Source organism: Vigna umbellata, chromosome 10 (genome assembly GCF_029865625.1).
Source record: "Vigna umbellata cultivar VRB3 chromosome 10, Vumbellata_1.0, whole genome shotgun sequence".
NCBI classification, from domain to species: domain Eukaryota; kingdom Viridiplantae; phylum Streptophyta; class Magnoliopsida; order Fabales; family Fabaceae; genus Vigna; species Vigna umbellata.
In genome coordinates, this window is record NC_142174.1 from 21,403,115 (window position 1) to 21,417,098 (window position 13,984).

At 33.6% G+C, this 13,984-nt stretch overlaps 2 protein-coding genes across 6 annotated transcripts; one reads left to right on the forward strand and one right to left on the reverse strand.

The window, feature by feature from the left end:
* Positions 1-2,087: 2,087 nt before the first annotated feature.
* Positions 2,088-9,067, reverse strand: LOC124838853 (putative inactive poly [ADP-ribose] polymerase SRO1). Of its 5 annotated transcripts, none has more exons than XM_088100365.1 (8): positions 8,805-9,067; positions 8,365-8,424; positions 5,020-6,248; positions 4,070-4,311; positions 3,664-3,761; positions 2,617-2,775; positions 2,444-2,539; positions 2,088-2,362 (listed from the first exon to the last, which is right to left on the reverse strand). In XM_088100365.1, exons 3-8 carry the CDS (start codon positions 6,105-6,107, stop codon positions 2,336-2,338), a joined length of 1,710 nt encoding a protein of 569 aa, XP_087956491.1. In that variant the 5' UTR covers positions 6,108-6,248; positions 8,365-8,424; positions 8,805-9,067; the 3' UTR covers positions 2,088-2,335. The 5 variants fall into 5 exon arrangements, with proteins under 5 accessions (XP_087956491.1, XP_087956493.1, XP_087956492.1 ...); XM_088100367.1 differs by having other exon boundaries at positions 8,955-9,044; XM_088100366.1 differs by lacking the exon at positions 8,365-8,424.
* Positions 9,068-11,710: 2,643 nt separating this feature from the next.
* Positions 11,711-13,984, forward strand: LOC148192163 (uncharacterized). Its single transcript, XM_088100024.1, has 5 exons — positions 11,711-12,012; positions 12,156-12,729; positions 12,809-13,032; positions 13,122-13,379; positions 13,468-13,984. Exons 1-5 carry the CDS (start codon positions 11,711-11,713, stop codon positions 13,982-13,984), a joined length of 1,875 nt encoding a protein of 624 aa, XP_087956150.1.

Below are 13,984 nucleotides of genomic sequence, written 5' to 3' on the forward strand. Positions count from 1 at the left end.
ACGCCGACTTGCTCCTTACTCAATCATTGAAACACTGAGTTACTTCTATATTGGAATGTCGAGTTAATGTTGTACTCGAACATGGTAATGTCGAGTTGCTATTATACTCGGTAGTTGGATTTCCAAGTTTCTCCGTACTTGATCAAGGGAACACTATGTTTACTCCTATATTCGAATACTAGAATGTTGAGTTGTTCTTATACTCACTGAATTCTTCCTGTATTTGAGTATTGGAATGCTGAGTTGTCTTGCTCTTGTATTTGGGTGTTGAAACACCGAACTACTTCTCTACTCGATCATTGGAATGTCGAGGTTCTCTTGTACTTGGGTACATGGAATGCAAAGTTTCTTATGTACTCTATCACGTGAGTGTCGAGTTTACTTTTGTATTCGGACACTAGAACACCAAATTACTCTTGTACTCGTTGAATTATTCTTGTACTTGAGTATTGAAACATCAAGTTTCTTTGTAGAGGCATGAGACTCAGCCACCCTTTCATCTTGGTGAGGTGGAGTGTAATCTCTTTTCGACCTCCGAGACTCTTCCTGCGATCTACTTGATGATTCGAACATTTTGGAGATCAAGAGATCAAGATTATTACTTCTTGAAGTGTGATCAAGCTATTAGGACAAAGTTTGACAATTGCATTTTGGGCTATTCTTTTTGGAGGGATCTTTCTTTCTCCATTGTCAAATTTATAGTTCTTTTATTCAACTGTTGTACTAACGTGCAACTCTCTGTATTACCATAGCTTCTTTTGCACGTGCTTGTTTTTCAATTTCGTGAATAAGATCCAAATCAACATAAAGGTTTTCTTCGTTGTCCTCTTTATCAAAGTGTTGTCTTGTCAAGCTTTAGTAGTGATTAATTCTCCTTTTTCTATGAGAAAGTGTGAGGATAACTTTTATGAAGTTTGTAATGAATGATGGTATAAGTTAATATTGAAACCACTTATAATTCTTATTATGGTGCATAGAATTTTTTAGAACAAAATATTATTAAAAGTTCAATAAATAGACTTTCATAGAAGAGAGACGAGTCATAATACAAATAACCTTGTTTTTTTAATAAGAATTTTCTCATAAATGACACATATAATACAAGAAAAATATAAAAATTTGAGTTAGTAAATACGATTTTACTTTTATTATTTTATAAAATACGTAATGATATTTAATCAAACGTAGTATCATAATTTCTTCACTAAAAAATAATCGCATAATTCATCTATTCTTATTTTAATAAAATATATATTATTTTAACATAAAAAATATTCGACACAGAGTCAAATGTACCTGTTTTTCCGCTAATTTTAGTTATCACACTTAATTTATGCTTTAGATGAGATGTTTGATTACAAATAGTCAAATTTATCGAATGTCTTAGAAATTAAACTGAAGTAATGGACTTAATTATTTCTGTCTATATTTTGAAAGAATTATTTTCTGACAAAAAACAAATAGATTTATCCTTTCCATGCAATTGCCTAATTTAATTAATTTTAAATTACACACTTTATTTTTTTAATAAACAGATTTGATCTTAACTAAGTTTTCTAAAATTTATTTATTTCATAAAAATGACTTACTTTAAATTTTAACAACAACCCAATTTCTGGCTGCCAACACCCACTTCAAACCAAACACTGTACCTGCATATGGGTAGAGGATTGATCACTCCTTAATATCCTCAATGTTTCTGTTCTGATTATTTATTGATGAAGTTTCGTGGAGTACCAGATAAACCCGCTAACACTCAAATTAATAAATGACTATTATTCACAAACAAATCGCCAAGACTTTTTTCTTTTTCTTTTTCTTTTTCTTATTAAATACTAGTTTTAATAGATCGAAGGTCAATGAACCCTGGTAACTAATTATAAATTATTTTAATTATAATTGTACCTATTAATTTTGATTATCTCTTCAAATAATCATGTCCCTTAAGAAATGATTAAGCTTGGCCAATCTTTTAAGAAATTGGGGTCTTCTTCTATGTACCGAGTATTTCTAAACTTATTTTCTATGATACGATGAACAAATCCAAAATACGGATGAGAAGTGGTAGTGAAAAAGGCAACAGGAAATATTTAATGAATGATGTTTATTATTAAAAAAATCACATAAGGTAGCAAATAGGTGGGTTGACAATGTATCTGAAAACAGATGATTTCAAGTAAACTAATGTAGACGTTCCAGCATCAACTACTTTCAAGGTCCAAAATGACAAAAGAATGTCTAGGAGCTAATAATTGACTTGTCCAGCAAAAAATTTAAAATATTTGCCTCCAAGAGCAGAAATATCCATCTCCTCATGCTTACTAATATTAAAGCCTTATCCTTCCTTAACATTGGATGGTATCTGCATGCAGCCAGTTAAACATCATTTAGGAGGTATGACCACATAGCAGAAGACAGTAGCCTGTGATTTCAAAATTCATACCTTAAATTGATGTTGTGTCATTGCAAGTTTCAATGGAGCATCTCCAACTATTAACCTCAGTATCTTCACAAAATCATCCCGGGATATCTGCTTTGACTGAACAAGAACGGCACGATATATTAGGATATTTCATCAATAAAGGCGTGGGCAACAAGTCGAGCTACTTTACATACCCTGAACTGTTCATAATGTTCTCTGACACGTTCCATATCATTAGGAGGAACCTTGTTTCCGATAGCAGCAAAAAGCAAAGGAAAAGACATCCAAGGCGATGTTGGACCTCTTGGGGGAGCTGTTCCCTGGACATATACCCCACAAATCCAAAATTGTTCCTATAATGATCTTAATATACATGGGCAATATGCTAACAATATTCACTTAAAGACAAATCTCAAAAAGTGTTTGGTTGTAACTGTAAACCGAAAAGTAAAACTAGTTTTCCTGGTAACTGTACATTTAGCACTGAACCAAAAACATTAATGAATTTAATTAAGACCGCCTGATAGAGAAGAAATAACTAAAAATAAGTGGGTACCATCAGTACATTTCTACTTGATTTCTTATCTATTTCCACTCTTCTCTCTCTTCTAATTTCTTCTCTATTTATCTTCAACTAAATATATTTAACTTCCACTTTATTTCTAACCCTGTTTTCACTTATTTTTATTTCAATTCACTCCATTTCTCTCTTATCTACCAAACAGGACCTAAAACAAAAACAAAAAAGGTACACAAGAATACACTAGAAGAAACAAAATGAGATATTAAAACAATAATGACTGAATTCCTTAAGGGGGAGAAAACAGACTACCATTCAGACATTAAAACATAAAAATATGTCATTAAGCTACCGTAATATCCCAATCACCGTCAATCTAAATTACCATGTGATTCTTGGGAAAGTAAACCATACCCTAATCTGTTTGTCACGCAAAATATTGTTTTTCCTCCCCAAAACTCTAACTTGTCATTCCACCAATAACTCAGACCACATCAGACTAACTTAATAGTCAAACCTTCATGAAACTTCCAACTCCTTCTGAGTTGTATTCCCATTAAAACAGACAATGTACATTCAAATAATAAATTGAAAATACAAGGCAAAAACGGTAAAAAGAAACAAAGATAACACTTGCAAGTAAACAACAGTTATAGAATAGGTATTAACATAGAAAGCCCGGGAAAGAATCAGTCCACAAATCAAATATCAAGTAACATACCTTAACTACTGCACAAGAATGCAACAGTCCTTGAGGACCATGGCAGGCAGTCATAACCCCGGAAACATTATTCTTCCTTTCGCTTCCACCAAAAAGACCTGTAAAAATGCATAACGTATTATTGATCAAGACAAAAAATTAAGAAAGGAATAGCAGTCACCCAACCTTGCATCAGAAAGCACCCACGAGGAGATATCAACAATCTATGGATGAAACAATGTTTCCTAATACTAACATCTTATAGAATTTTTTCAACCTAAAGGAAAGAAAAAACCACGTATACCAACTCGTTTGCCTTTTCTTCTACTCATTGAGTACTAAGTACATAATATTGAAATGCACAACTTATTGGTAGCAGGAAAGCAAAAATTTAGTAACAGGGAAAATTAAAGAAACAATGCATCACCTTCGGCATCAAAAGACAGCTTGAAGCTAACAACAAATTCTGGATAGATGTGGGTGTTCATGTTCATATTCCACACCACATAATATCTCGGACATTGAATGTCATCCACCCCATTATCATATTCACAGCTACTGGGTTGGAACTGACCAGTGCCAGGATGGAGAATCTCCATGTTCCCCATTATTACACGACAAAGGACCAAATGTCGAACCCCATTTTCGTCAACATCACAATAACGTGCACTGTACATACAGAAAAATTTAATCATTCACTAAATATTCCAAAAGAATGATATAGATAAAATACATAATGGTAGGCACAATAAAGTGTGAAATAAACATAATAATATGCTAAAAGTAAATATGGAAAGAAAGTACTTTGTGTGTAATAATACATATAATAAAACAATCTCAACAAAAAAACCTTCACAGTTGAATTATAATAATTAGGAAAAGAACAAAACCAGGAAGAAAATATGCTCACAACTCCATACAGAAACTAAAAGTACTGCAGCAAAAACTGGTTAAAGAATATTCCAGCAGTTATGCATAGAACACTTTATAACCAGTATCCTACCACATAATAGACACTTCTTCATTGGCATAGAGTACAGAGAAAGAACAATGCAGAGAAAGAACACATGGATGGAGTCAAGAATAAAAGTAAGATTGACGAGGAGAAAAAATACCAGCATAGAAATTTCTAAGATAAAATTGCAGTAGTGGAGACTATGACTCATGCTATAATTTAGATAGATTTTAGTGACCAATTGCATTAGAACAAATACAATCAACTTTGCAGCTAAATCTAGAAATCAGGAGAAGCTCGAATACCACCATTCATCTTACTTTTACCAAGATAGAAGATAAGCTACATATATGTTCATCAAGACTACAAGAAGAAGTATTTGAATGATTAAATTTGTTGAAGATGAAGATACCAAAATTAACCTGGTGTCAGGGCAGGTAACGGCTGCAAGATGAACACCAGTGCCATATGAACCTTTAAATGCAGATAGTCTACAGTGGCCAAGCCCATACTCCATCATTGTATACAGTTCTCGTTTAGTAGAAGCAAGCCAAGCATACTGAACATTAGCATCCCCATGACATTTTTGTGTAATTTCAGCTTGCTTCAAGAATAGCTCCAATCGTGCTTGCATTGACGCACCTGAGCACCGATCAATTCCAACAATGTCGGAATCAGTAATGCCATTATTGTTCATTCCCTTAAGAAATATCTTCTGTACAGAATCGAAATTCAACCTTCCATATACAGATTCAGTATAGGCATTTAAATCTATGTCTTGATTTTGCTGTATAGATTTGTCAACATTTTCACAGTCCTCTTTGTTAATGCTATTTTCTACTTCTACATCATATGGACAGCTCTTTTGTTTAGTATCAATTCTAATACCGTTAAATAATGAATTGGACTCGTCAGAACACTCCCTCAACTTCCACTGATCCAGTCCATTTATTTCAATTTCTAATTGTAATTTTATTTCATTAGAATCATATGACTCTGTACTTCTTCCAGTGCCCTGTTTCCAGAGATTATAAGGCTCTTCATCATAAGTAGCATAGACCTCAGGAAAAAAGCAGCCTCCTGCCTCATCAATCCAAGCCATTGGTTGTTGCAAACCAGTTTTCATGTTCAACTTATACATATGGAAAAAATTTAACACCATATGATACCCATTTAACTCCACCTCCACAACCGACTTCTTGATTTCAAGATCTTTCTTAACCAAGTCAAGAATATCACTTGGAAAGTCCACCCACTCACCATTCTTATAGAACATCAGACGAGCTGGTTTCCCACTTTTTTTATAGCTTAAAAACCGGTTACTCAAGGACTTCCCAATATGAGGACCAGCATTTGCATGTTTTTTTCTATATTCACCCAATTTTATCTGTTTTACAACCCTGCCTGAAGGCTGCAAAGCTCCACATTCATGTGCAGCATACTGGGTAGGTTGCTTTCTCTTAAATTTGAGAGCAATTCTATCCACTGCCTTTGCTGTTTTCACGTCCATTTCTGTCTGCTAGAAAATTATCTACAAACCTAAGTAAAGTCTTAGGTGCATTAGTGGAATAGAAGCCTAGACCCTGAGCAGCTTCAAAGAAACTGTGGTGGCAATGCTGAAGACCATGATATCAAGAATCTTTGGTACTCCCTGGATATTTAAAACATTTTAGAATGTTTAACTAATATATAGGATCATTCAATATGTTAGCAAAATAAAGAATAAGCTGTAAATCAATAAAAGCATTCCCTGCAGAACAAAACAAAGTAATATCATACTTGCACAGGTAAACTATCGCAAAAAGTACTATCTCATACAGCATTGAACTAATAAAATGTTGTTAAAAGAGCAATCAACAACATCCAAAAGACAGTCTGTTGACTTGGAAGACTTTTAATACAAATAAACTCAATGAACAGGCTAATGCCATTGTCCATTGCCTATTCCTTCTAGGCGTAATTACTTCAATTTTACAAGAACTTTTTCTCATATATTTAGAGCCACTCGTAAAACCAGCTTTAAATCAGGTAACAAGTTCCAAGTGACCATTCTTTTTATGTGGTCCATGAGCAAGCTGACCCACATGGCCCAGGGAGCTACTGGCCATTATGTGGTCCAAGAGAAGTTGATACACACAGTCCAGTAAATGCAAATAGAAATAAATGAAATCTGTAGGCTGCATGCTGATTAAAACGGAAGTGTATGCTGTGACTGGAAATGTAAAATCGCCGCTCAACTAGAACAGTACCAAAGGCATTTCAAGCACTCCTCCATCTTATCACGTGAACACAACAAATATTAAGTATAATTATGATAAAAATAGTATACATACACGATCTTCTCTAAGTCACCTACACCAATTCATGTGGTTCAACTAGTGATTTACTAGTTTGAATAGTAACTCAGTATATGGATTGAGTTGATTATTGGTTGGGTTTTTAAAACACTGGACATAAGGGGTATTCAAAAGTTGCCTTAAATGCAGTCCCTCCTAGCCTTTGCAATTGAAACTCTTAGGTCTACTAATGATTTCATGGGACCTATAGACATGGCCTAGGTAGTATTCATAACTAAGGCTAAGGAAGTTCTCACCTTATAAGTTATGTCATTAAGCTAGGCCTTAAGCTTAATTCCAATTTGTATTAGATTTAAGAGAAAGATACAAAGAAAATTTTATGATCTGTTTTCTAAAATGAAAACCCATTGACAATAGTTATACAAAAAGAGCTAGTTAGAGAGTGCAATAAAATGAAAAACAGCATACCACCCATTCTGTAAAAAGAGTACATAGAAAAGAAAACGAGCAAAATCTGCATGGTTTTAAGATGACCAAGATACCAAATTAGATCTTACAAACATAGTAGCACCAAATACAGACCATGGGTTAGATAGGTCAAAGGACCAATCAGCATCACAATACCAATGTTGTCAAGGATAGGAAGGGGGACAAAAAATCGGAACTCAAGGATCATAACTAAGAGTTTTGAGTACATGAAAAAATATACTTGTAGACCTGTGCATGGATTAAAAATAATACATAAGTCTTGAGTGGTAAGATTCAATACATAAAACAACTACAAATAGGTTCACCATTCATAAAATTATTCATAATAACTAATAAAAAACATAATTGAATAATAGAAACAAGCTACCCAAGGAGACTTTTCATATTAAAAGGAGGATAGTCATTCTCCTTCACACGATCTTCATTTTCATTAATGTCATCTCCTCCACAACCTTCCTCATTTTTAACAATTGGGGGAACCTCCAAATCATCCATAGGTACAATAACATCACTAACATCTTCTCCAACTTCAAATGAGATGTCTTCATCTAAAGCATGCAAAGTTGAACTTGTTTCATTTTTCCCCACAGTCCACTCGTCATAAGAAGAAACATAATCAATGTTATAGTCATTTGTCTTTTGAACATCCTTCATATTCATTCTTGAATTATTCATTGCAAACACCATGTCATTCATGGTCTTTTTCCATAAACAATTTCTTTTTTTGGGTTTGGACCTAAATAACTATAAAATCAGTTGACACATCATACTCACATACTAGGTGGTATAGGTAAATAATTATAAGATCAATTTCATAAATTTAAATTCTTATCCTCTCAAAAGCACTTCAATTACACTCAACCAATTGTAGGCAAACAGCAAAACATAAACATCAAGAAATTCACAAATCGGAGAAACATAAGGTTTACGACAAAATTAACAAATCGAACTTGTATAAATGAATTTAAGGCTTGAGCATACCCAGCCATGCATGAAGCTAGAGTGCATACTCAACATGTTTTTCCTGAAACGGCTCTGCTCCTGATGATGGAAATTAATAGCATAAAAAATCATAAAAGACAAGGAAAAACATCACGAAATCAAAAGAACAAGTCCATGGCAGCTAATAAACCGCTGTCAAAGACATCGAATAAACAAAACAACACAGCCAAAAATAATTCCGCGCTTATATCACCGAATCACTTCCAAATTCCAATAACAAAATCAGCCTAGAGATTCATGGAAAAGCCATCAAAATCAACTCAAACACATAGAACAGCCAATTCCAACCCCGATCTACCAAATCACTGCCTCTAATCCCAAATCCAAACCAAAGCCGAAAATTCCAAAACCCTCGCAATTATTCAAATTACCAATTGAAAAAAAAATATAGAGGAATCGAGAGAAGGTTTCAGAATTACCTCGACAGTAGAAACACAGAAAACTACAGAGTTACCTATTTGCCACAGACAACTTTTTTTTTCGTTTTTCTTATTCTGTATTCTCAACTCCAGTGCTTCAACTAAGATGAAGGTATATGAAATGATAGTATTCTTCGCTGAGGAACAAACCTAAGTCGTTGAGTCGGTAAATGGCAGGATTTGGTAGAACCCAAGCGTGAAGACTACAATCATGATGGTTAAGAAGTTTCCCCTCTATAGACTCTGCAATTCTCTCTAACACCCCTTTTCCAAGTAAACTCATGCAAGATTCATTCTGAAGCTTTGATAAACCAACCAGCCTCGCATGTTGCTTACCTCACAGCCTCTTTTCATTGGCTGAATTTTTTAAATTAAAAAGAAAAAACTTAATTATACAATTTTGATCATCCACATTTAAACTGTGGAATTTAAGTTTTCAACAAATTAAGTTGTATGATTTTATTTCCTCCCTAAATCATTCATCAAATTTTGCTTACTCTAGATGATGATTTGTCAATAGGGAATGTAATTATGTTATGAAGATTATTTTAGTATGTTTTTATTAGTGATTTTCTTAAATTGATATAAAATAAAAATAATAGATACTTCCAACCATTTAAAAATTGCATCAATTAAATGATTTCCTAATTTTTATAATAATGAAAAAGCTTTAATTGAATATATAGATTCACAAAATGCATGCATATAATTTTAGCCATTTACATTTTTTCAATAAATTGCAGCAATTAGATATTCCTTCAATGCTATAATTAAAAAAAAAAAAAAACATTGACTGAGAATATATATAGACTCAAAAAAGAAATGCATCTATCAAAAAGAAGAAAAAAAAGTTTGTTTTTTAACCGTCTTTCTGTACAAATTTTAAAATGAAAAACAAATTCAAAATGTATAATTAAAAATTAAAGGTAAAACGTCTTTTAAGATTGTTAGTCATCTTTTATTTGATTTTTCACGAAATATCAGTTATAAGCATTTAGAATACATTTCTTAGCCACCATCATTAACTATTTTTTATTCAATATTATAATAGTTTTTATTTTCGGTGATTTTTTTAAATAGGTTTTATTTTGTTTCAACTAGTTCTTATTTTTGAAAATTTGAAGTGATCATGTTGTTATTTCCGTTAATTGCGCGAGAATGAATATGTCCGTTTGTGATTTTTTTAATTTTTTAAATATTTTTTAATTATTTTAATTTTATTTTTTATTTTTTTTTAAATAAAAATTTTTGTCAGTATTTGTTTGTTCCTATATTTTTAATTTGTTTTTTATTTTAATTTAGTTCTAATTTTTTTTAAAATTAAACAATTTTATTTCTTTCCAAACTCAAACAAAATTTAATTTGTAAATAAATTTTTACAAAATTTTTATACAAATTGATATTTTTTATTAAAAAGATAAAAGAATTATAAACTAACATACGACACATTTTTATTTATAGGTTTAATAGGTTTGGAGGTCTCTATATTTGTGGGTTCGTTTCAATTGGGTCCTCCAATTTTGAAAGTGATCAATTTGGTCCCTAATTTAACAAAATTGAGTCAATAATACCCTTTCCGTTAAATGGAATGGACGGCGTTAACTTTTTAAACATGTGGCATGTCGAGGCATCCTTTTATTTGCAGGTTGGACAGTTTTATTTGAAGGATGCTTCAACATACCACATGTTTAAAAAGTTAATGCCGTCCATTGCATTTAACGGAAAGGGTATTATTGACTCAATTTTGTTAAATTAGGGATCAAATTGATCACTTTCAAAATTGGAGGACCCAATTGAAACGAACTCACAAATATAGGGACCTCCGAACCTATTAAACCTTATTTATATAATACTAAAAAAATTAACTGACATTACAAAAAAATTATATATAATGGAGATTATTTTAAGTAGGTTATAAAAACCCCTCACAAATCAACTTAATTTAGGATAAGTCTGATCTATTGTTTAAAAGCCAATAATTGTGAAAGTTTCAATTCTAGTTTAGGAGGTTTATAATATACTACATTTTTTATCTTTCTCTCCCTTTTTTTCAACTGCTCCCTCCCAAAATTTTACTCTCTTTACAACTTTTTCCCCGAATTTGAAAAGCAAGTGTCATTTCTCCCTTTTTCTTCTTCACCAGATAATTCTTTTTTGGTTTAATGTCTCAATGGGTTCCTATTTTCGTCCCAAATTTGAAATAGGTCCATGTTATATTTGAAGTCTTAATTAAATCCTTATTTTTGTTAATTTGATGCAAATAAATCCTTTCCGTCAATTTCAGAAAACGGCGTTAAGGAGTGCGTGACGTGGCGTGTGTGAATGGAATTTTTTAATACTCAGAAATTTTGAATGAAGTAAATATAGTATAATCCATGCTGAAATTAATTAAACAGAGGGCAAATTTGGAAAAACTTAATGTTTTTTTGCTGAAACATCTCTGGAAGGGAGAAATCAAAATCAACTTGGGGATTTTTCTATTCTAGGGCTCGTGTGGTGTCAGAGTTGGGAAAGGAATCAGAAAGACGTTATTGTTCGAGTGGATGCGCGAGTGGGATAGGGTGAATTAGCGGTGCATGTGCGTGTGGAAAAGGTTGAAGCACGAGGTGAAGTGTGGGACCTTGTGTCCTTGGAAGCACGACGCTGAAGCAGGTGTTGACTGGAGTGGAGGTTAATCTGAAGGAAGGTAAGTTTTTGTGGTTTATTGTCTTGCTTTTTATAGTTGGGAAAGTATAATATTGGATTGTGGTCCCCTATGGTTTGGTCTGCGTTCTTCATTGCGTTTTGGTGGTCCCCCATGTATGTTTAAAGTTATATGAGTCTTTGTGAGTGCGTTTTAATATATTATTTTTTTTCGTCATACTGTGTTGTGCGTGTAGATATATTGATACTGTGTTGTGCATATAATGGGCGACGTTTTTGACTGTGTTTTCCACCATGGGGGGAAGTTGATTACCGATGGTACCTTGAAGTATGAAGGAGAGACAACAACTTTGTCCTTTGACCCTGATGTTTGGAGTTATTTTGTGGTTGTTAGTGTAGTGAAAAGTTTTGGATATGATAACTTTAAAGAATTATGGTACTGTGTAGGAGGGGGTTCAGTTTTGGAAAATAGGTTGGAAGAATTGAGGGATGACACTGGTTTAAAAAAGCAAGATATTGTAGATGCTTTAAAAGGGTATGCGTTGGAAAATGGTAGGAATATAAAGTTTGTCAAAAATGACAAAAATAGATTGAGGATGAAGTGCTTTGGTGCAAAAGGAGAATGCCCCTGGACCATATATTGTGCTTATATGGAGGCTGAGAAATCATGGCAACTAAGAACTATAATGACATTCACACATGTAGCAGGGAGTTCAATCTCAAGTTGCTTGATGCCAAGTGGTTGAGCTCAAAGTTGGAGAAAACAATAAGGGAAAATCCCAAAATGAAGGGTGGAGATATTCGGGAAAAAGTTCAAAGGAAGTGGAACATAGGTATATCTAGGGATATGGCTTATAGAGCCAAAGCTATTGCTTCTGAGCACATTGATGGGTCCTTTAAAGAACAATATAAGAGGATATATGATTATGCACATGAGTTGTTGGGAAGAAATCCCGGATCTACAATTAAAGTGGTTGTTGACAATAATGATGATAAGATAATTTTCAAAAGATTTTACTGTTGTCTGAAGGCATGCAAAGACAGTTTTCTTTCTTGTAGGCCAATAATTGGACTAGATGGGGCCTTTTTGAAAGGGAAGTATGGGGGTGAGTTGTTAACGGCTGTTGGGAGAGATGGAAATGATCAAATGTTGCCCATTGTATATGCGGTGGTAGAGGGGGAAAACAAAGATTCATGGTTGTGGTTTTTGAATCTTTTGATTGATGATCTTGGTGGTCAAGAAGTATGTTCAGCAATAACATTTGTTTCAGACCAACAAAAGGTAACAATGATATTTACTGTTGGTTCTTTCTTACATTAATACATTACTTATATTTAATCATATTTAATGTTGCCCACAGGGTCTACTACCAGCAATACAAGAGCTACTCCCCGGTGTTGATCAGATGTTCTGCGTCAGACACTTATATTCAAACTTTAGGAAGAAATTTCCAGGTAAAAATCTAAAAAAACTGATGTGGAGGGCAGCTACTGCCACTCATCCACAAAATTGGGAGAGGGAAATGAGAAACATTAAAGATGTCAATGAAGACGCATTCAAGCATTTGATGGCCATCCCTCCAAGGTTTATTCTTGAACTATAACTTTTTTATTACAACTATAACTTACTGCTGCATATATAGCCACTGTAAAAGTCTATATTTTATGGTGTAGGTACTGGTCAAAGTCCAGATTCAATCCAAGACCAAAATGTGACACATTGGTGAACAATATGAGTGAGGCATTTAACAGTGTATTGGTTCATACCCGAACTAAACCAATCGTTACAATGCTGGAAGAAATCAGGGTGTACATCATGCAAAGATGGGCAACAAACAGGACTAAGATACAGTCCTTTAGAGGACCAATTTGTCCAAAAATCCTGAACAGATTTGAAAAGGAATCCCAATCAACCAAGAACTGGATTCCTAGGTAAACTATCTTCTCTATTTCTGAATTGTATTGTACTTTTTTAAGTTGTATGTAAACTTTGTTCATTATTGTTAAAATTTGTTCACAGCTGGTCAGAAAATAAATTGTTTGAAGTTAGACACGTCTCCCACATTGGAGACAAATATGTTATGAACATAGACGACTTGTCATGCTCCTGCAGGAGATGGAGCATCACGGGAATCCCATGTTGCCACTCCTTAGCCGCAATGAAGTTTCTGAATATTGATGGACAACAATTCATTCCAACTTGCTTTATGAAGTCCACCTATGAAGAAACATATGCATCAATCGTATTTCCCATCAATGGCAACAACATGTTGGAGATACAACCATATCCGGATGTTATGCCTCCTTACAAAAAAGTTATGCCTGGAAGACCTAAAAGGAAAAGAAGAATGGAACAGTGGGAGATCAAAAAAGATGAATCTCGAATGACGAAGGCTGGTTTGCGTAAGAGATGCGGCCTATGTAGGGAGCTTGGGCATAACAGGAGTCGTTGCCCCAAAGCTACTCCTTCATCACAACCTGTAATGCCATCATCCCAATTATCTGACGTCTGTAATGACCAAGTAGCTGCACCGTAG

Bases quoted from the DNA above. Each gene is read 5' to 3' on its own strand.
- LOC124838853 (XM_088100366.1), bottom strand. From the start codon at position 6,107: ATGGACGTGAAAACAGCAAAGGCAGTGGATAGAATTGCTCTCAAATTT. The intron at 2,776-3,663 runs GTATGTTACTTG...AGATCATTATAG, and splicing joins ATTCTTGTGCAGTAGTTAAG to GAACAATTTTGGATTTGTGG. The intron at 2,363-2,443 runs GTATGAATTTTG...GGCTGCATGCAG, and splicing joins TGACACAACATCAATTTAAG to ATACCATCCAATGTTAAGGA.
- LOC148192163 (XM_088100024.1), top strand. From the start codon at position 11,711: ATGGGCGACGTTTTTGACTGTGTTTTCCACCATGGGGGGAAGTTGATT. The intron at 13,033-13,121 runs GTTTATTCTTGA...TTTATGGTGTAG, and splicing joins TTGATGGCCATCCCTCCAAG to GTACTGGTCAAAGTCCAGAT. The intron at 13,380-13,467 runs GTAAACTATCTT...ATTTGTTCACAG, and splicing joins ACCAAGAACTGGATTCCTAG to CTGGTCAGAAAATAAATTGT.